This window comes from Protomyctophum parallelum, assembly GCF_964188405.1.
Source record: "Protomyctophum parallelum genome assembly, chromosome: 16".
Taxonomy (NCBI): Eukaryota; Metazoa; Chordata; class Actinopteri; order Myctophiformes; family Myctophidae; genus Protomyctophum; species Protomyctophum parallelum.
Window position 1 is genome coordinate 39,844,236 of NC_139711.1, and position 5,768 is coordinate 39,850,003.

Genomic DNA, 5,768 nt, shown 5'->3' on the forward strand with positions numbered 1-5,768 from the left:
GCAGTGGGGGGTGAAAACAAAAACAGGGTGATGAAGCATTATTGTCACAACACAGTAAAACAAAAGAAAAGAAGGAAAAATAAGTGTTCATTTGTGTTTGGGTGATATGCTATCTGATTATGTGATTTATGTATTGCTATTTATTAATGAGTATTTGAAAGTAACATGTATTTGAGAAATGACATGGGTATTTGAAGTTGATGATTGCAACCAGTGATGTGATGACAGATGTAAAAGAGATGCTTACATTTTGCACATATTTATTGAAACATTTTATTGGTATTGAAAAGGATTTGTATTTATTTTGAACAAAGTGATTTATGTGAAGATAATAGTGTAAAATAAGATACAAGGTTTAACATACAAGTTTTAAGGTTGTATTTTATTGTTTACCAATATACGATCAAGTGGGGGTGTTAACATGTGATCTTATTGTCTTAAATATACCTGCTCTTATTCTGAAGCGCCAGATGCTCAGCAGGAAATACCTATCAACATGTCTGTATATAACTGCTGAATAAACGGCTGGCTTCAGATGTTGTTGACATGCTGAAGGAGTGGATGTAATTGCTGCCTACTCGTCTCTTGATTTCTTATTATGTCCGACTAGCTCCCAGGCTATATCTCTCCTCCTATCGCTGTAATGGCAGCTCTGCCAACAGGCCTCTCTTCACTGAAAGCATTTTCCATTTTCAAAATAAAAGCACTCCACAAGTTCCGCTTAATTTCTTTGCCCATGAATGCATAGAGAAACGGGTTCAGGCAACTGTTTACGTTTACAAGAGTCACTGATATCATTGCCAAAAATGCATTGTGAAAGTGGTTAATCTCTAGTAAAACCGAGATGTGGTAGGGAAACCAACAGATGACAAATGTGACTATCAGGGCAGTCATGATTTTGAAGGGCATGGCAGACCTGGCCATGCTGTTGTTCTTCATCCTTACAATGATAATAGAATAACACACAGTGATGATCACCAGAGGAAACACAAAGCCTAGAACAAAGCGAAAGACAGGGACACTTGTAGAGCTGAAGACTGACATTTCAAAATTGTTGTAGCAGTGAATAACCTGATCATCTTCTATTGTGTCACAAACCACTAACGAGGGAATGCTCAGCAGCATAGAGAAGAGCCAGGCAATCACAACGGCGACTGCTGCCCGTTTCACCGTGCGATTGTTTCGGGCCCAAAACGGATGCACAACAGACACACAACGGTCAACACTGATGATTAGCATCAGGAAGACGCTGCTGAACATGTTGAGAAACAAAATAAAGGAGGTGAACTTGCACATGAATAGTCCAAAGTTCCAAGATCCTGTTGCTTGTAGATTGATGTTGAAAGGCAGCGTTGCACAGAAGATGAAGTCGGAGAGGGCCAGGCTGAGGTACCACGTTTCTGGGACTGTCCTCTTCTTCATCCTGAAGCCGATAACCCAGATGACCAGGCCATTCCCCAACAGCCCTAGCAGGACGATGATCACATTTACCACAACCAGGATGACACACTCTGCTTGCTCAATGCACAAAGGTGATGGTTGGATTGTGTAATGGAGTAAATAATCATCATAATCAAGCGTAGGAAACGGAGTTGGTGATGGCATGGATGTCATGGTGCTCTCCTAAAGTAAAGGAAATACATTGATACAAGTTACGTTTATTTTGGCCATACTGCATTGTGCATTTAGGAGTGTAAATACTTTGGTAGTTTTTACTACTAAAGGTAGTAATAATTGAAATATCTGTTAAAAACATGTTAAATCTAATAGACGCTGCTAAACTCTTCATACTTGCTTGCTTGATCTTATCACATATAATACTGCTTTACAACTCAGAAACAAGGGTATTAAGCAAAAAAGGTTAATGAGATAACATAAAATGGAAAGTCTGAAAGTACAATCAAGAGTAGATGGGCGTGTAGCAGAAAGCATGAGAGCATACCAAGACATGGAAATTCCTTCAAACTGTCAATATACTGTACTCGCTGTATCAGAGATAAGATAAGAAAAATAATGTGCAATTAGGTTTACACTCACCTCATACAAGACCACATGCTGAGAACAGATCTGTTATGGTATGCAGTAGGATTGAAGTCACCTAATATCTTTTGTACTTCTCAAAATTACTCAAGGATTTTTGTAAACTGAATTTATCTGTCAAATTTAAGGAAGAGATTATGCTTGAATGCGGTGAATGATGAAACTACTCCATCAGCAGCTCCTTATAAGCACCTCTGAAGCAGCTGCTCCTTTCTATGGACAGCCATCTTAACTCCAGGTCTCAGTCTCATCCAAACTGATACAAAAATAAACTTAAATACAAATTAATGACCTGTTATAGAACAATTTGGACCTTGACAAAGATAACTTGATGGATGTACTCTGTCCGTAACTTTATCACAAAACTTGCAATAAACAGTAATTTTTTTTTTTTTTTAAGATTTTTTTTTGCGGCTTACGCCTTTTATTGTTTTTTTTAAGGGACAGACAGTAGGCTGACAGGAAACGGGAGAGAGATGGGGGAAGACATGCAGTAAAGGCCGTGTCGGGCTCGGGAGTCGAACCCGCGGCACACTGCGACTGGATTACCAGTCGGGTGCCCAGACGGTTACGCCACCGCCTGGGCCAATAAACAGTAATTTAACCGGTTGTGTGTAGTCCTGTTTGTAGAATGTATAGTACTGAAAATAAATGGTGCACATACTATATGTGGATTGAGGGGTGTAATAATTAATTGATCTATTAAAAATGATTAAAAAAAGAATCGATACTTAATTTTTGGTCAGAATCCGAGTCAAATTTTAAATGTTCTCTCATTTTCAAAATATAATTATCGGTTTGTTTTAGAACACAGCGAAAAAAGGTTAATGAGGCTTAATGAGATGACATAATGGGGAAAAGAAGAAAGAGTGCAATCCAGAAGTGCATAGGGAAGGCCTGAGAGCATAAAACAAAACAAAACTTCATACTACTTAGTTTGAACATTTTTTGGAGAAATAATGTCAAGTAAGTTCACTCACCTCACACAAGTCCACCTACTGGGTATTATAATCCAATAGTAAAAGTCCCCTATCTTTTTTTACAGTCAATGTTTGTGGCCTGATGAGCGAGAAGAAAATGAGACACTAATTCTTGCTGCATTCAATAGTTTCGTCAAACACTTATATGTGTAGGTATAGTTTTACCCAATAAAGCATGACACCACAGCAATGGGTCATCTCATCGTAACATACATTGCCAAATCAAGTCGTCATTTTGTTGTGGTGGTATCTAGGCTGTTGATACTCTGAGGTGTTTATTGTTTATTGAATGGATCCCCATTAGCTGACGCCGTGGCGTAATGTTAGAGTCCACAGAAGTGAACCTTTCAAGCCTGTTTTCTCAACTCGCTGTTTCTCTGCAAGACATTACTCTATAAGCCATATCTCCAGAAATGGTGGGTCAAACTGAACAACCAATATGTCCATTTGAAGCTATGATTCCCTGCTTTCAATGTGCAATTATAATGGCATGTTAAATAACACCACAAATAAAATACCAGGAACACCTGACTTCGTTATTCAAAAGAGAAAACATTATAGGTATTCCATCTATGATGCTCGTGTCAGGTTTTTTTTTATTTACTTTCCTCGCAAACTAAACTAAAGCCACTGTTCATGATCAGGGGGTGAAGGCCAGATCTACTTGTCTGGTTCAATTTAGCTCAGGGCGGGGAGGGCAAATTATGTTGTTCTTAGATCATCTACGTGCAGGAGGAAGGAATATTCAGGATGAGGGATATCAAGTTATGTTCTTTACTTGTCAGAATGGTAATGATTTTTCAGTGCGCTCTAGCTTCGGTGCAGAGGAACGTAGAGTCCACACCAAAGGCAGCGAGTGTCACAATCAGAATGAATGAACTCCACCACAGAACCAGAAATACCTGCCAGAATACATATCCCTGCCCACACATATACATCATGTATTTCCAGTGGCAAGTGTCATGAATACAAGAGAAAGAAAGCTCTGGGAACATCAAACTTCATAGACACCTTAAGGATTATAAAAATCACACACGTGTGAAGTGAGGGGCGCTAATTGCGACCGCGTAGCGTTGCGACTATGTAAACGAGCAGTGACTCTGTAACGCACAACGCAAGCAGTGACACAACCAAGGTTATTATAGTTAACTATAACTAACGAAAAAACGAAAACTAGAATTAAAAAAACATTTTAGTTAACTGAAACTAAACTGAAACTAAAATAAATTAAAAAACGATAACTAAACTAAAACTGTATTGTGTGTTCACAAAACTAACTAAAACGAACTGAAATGATAGACAAAATGGCATTCGTTATCGTTTTTTTAACAATATTTATATGCCTTACGGACATCTAGAATATAAACCTTTTAAATTAATTCGGTACTTTTCCTTATTTCCCGAGCCGTTTTTACGGCACTTTTCAGCACCGTAAGGCAGCAAAAACTAAAACTAAACTAAAACTAAACTAAAACTAAACTAAAACTAAGCATTTTCACAAAATAAAAACTAAACTAAAACTAGCAAACCCGCTCTAAAAACTAACTAAAACTAACTGAATTCGAAAAAAATATGTCAAAACTAACTAAAACTAAACTATAATGAAAAAACCAAAACTATTATAACCTTGGACACAACGCGAGCAGTGACGCAACGTAATTAACACCACACACACACACACACACACACACACCTCTGTAGGCCTATATAAAATATAGCTAAATCATCAAATCTCTTAGTTACATCAATATTGTTGGTTAATAGTTGGTTTGTGCCTAAGTATTACGATTATAAAGATCGCTTTGGCCCTTTTGACTGCCAAGGACATTCCCAGCCATTTCCCTGATCTCGGTGGTTTCACTCATATGGATATAAAGAATCAACTGACTGAGAGAAAACGCTAATGTTACTGCCGTCCAAATATTCCACAATTCTGAGAGTTTATTTACAGTAATGACACAAAGACAACTCCCAGATAATATCGCTGAGAGAGTAGAGTTTAATTGATATTAATGAATTACTGAAAAACTTTACCCATTTTTTTTTTTTTTTTAAGATATTTTTTTAAGGGACAGATAGTAGGCTGACAGGAAACGGGAGAGAGATGGGGGGATGACATGCGGTAAAGGCCGTGTCGGGTTCGGGAGTCGAACCCGCGGCACACCGCGACTGGATCACCAGTCCGGTGCCCAGACCGTTACGCTACAGCCTGGGCCAAAACTTTACCCATTCTTGACGTTATTCCATTAGTGTCTCTGCCCTAGCGGTCACTTTATCACCTTTAAGGCGTATTACTGGTATATTAAAGTCCAACTCATGTTGATTAGGTGACACAAACGGTGCCAACACAAACATTAAATGCCATTATTAACAATAAAGAGACAATATGACATAATGAGGGACAATATGACGTAAATTTGCCCTTAATTGTCAATGGTGTTTTTAAAACAAACATCAAACCAAAAATGTAGGTTAGAAAAATATATATTTCGGGTGCATGGGACCCCCCTCTTTCCTACCAGACTAGCAAACATGCCAGCACTGACATTCTGGCTGAAAGAGGTGTGTCGAAGCTGCACCTTACAGTCCCCTCTTGAGGTTGATATAGTCCCAAACTCCCAATGCCAATGCAACTGTCTTTTTCCTTTTGATGAATTCTCCCTGGAGAAAGAATCCATGTAGTATGACACAGTGATTATGAATGAGATTTCGTATCAAGGACCTTGAAGGCTCTTTTGAAGAGCTGTT

At 38.4% G+C, this 5,768-nt stretch overlaps 1 protein-coding gene across 1 annotated transcript; it reads right to left on the bottom strand.

Moving 5' to 3' along the window:
• Nucleotides 1–618: 618 nt before the first annotated feature.
• Nucleotides 619–1,614, bottom strand: LOC310873787 (chemerin-like receptor 1; the record flags this gene model as incomplete). The annotated part of the gene is made up of 1 exon (XM_083786339.1): nt 619–1,614. One exon carries the CDS (start codon nt 1,612–1,614, stop codon nt 619–621), a length of 996 nt encoding a protein of 331 aa, XP_083642465.1.
• Nucleotides 1,615–5,768: the final 4,154 nt, after the last annotated feature.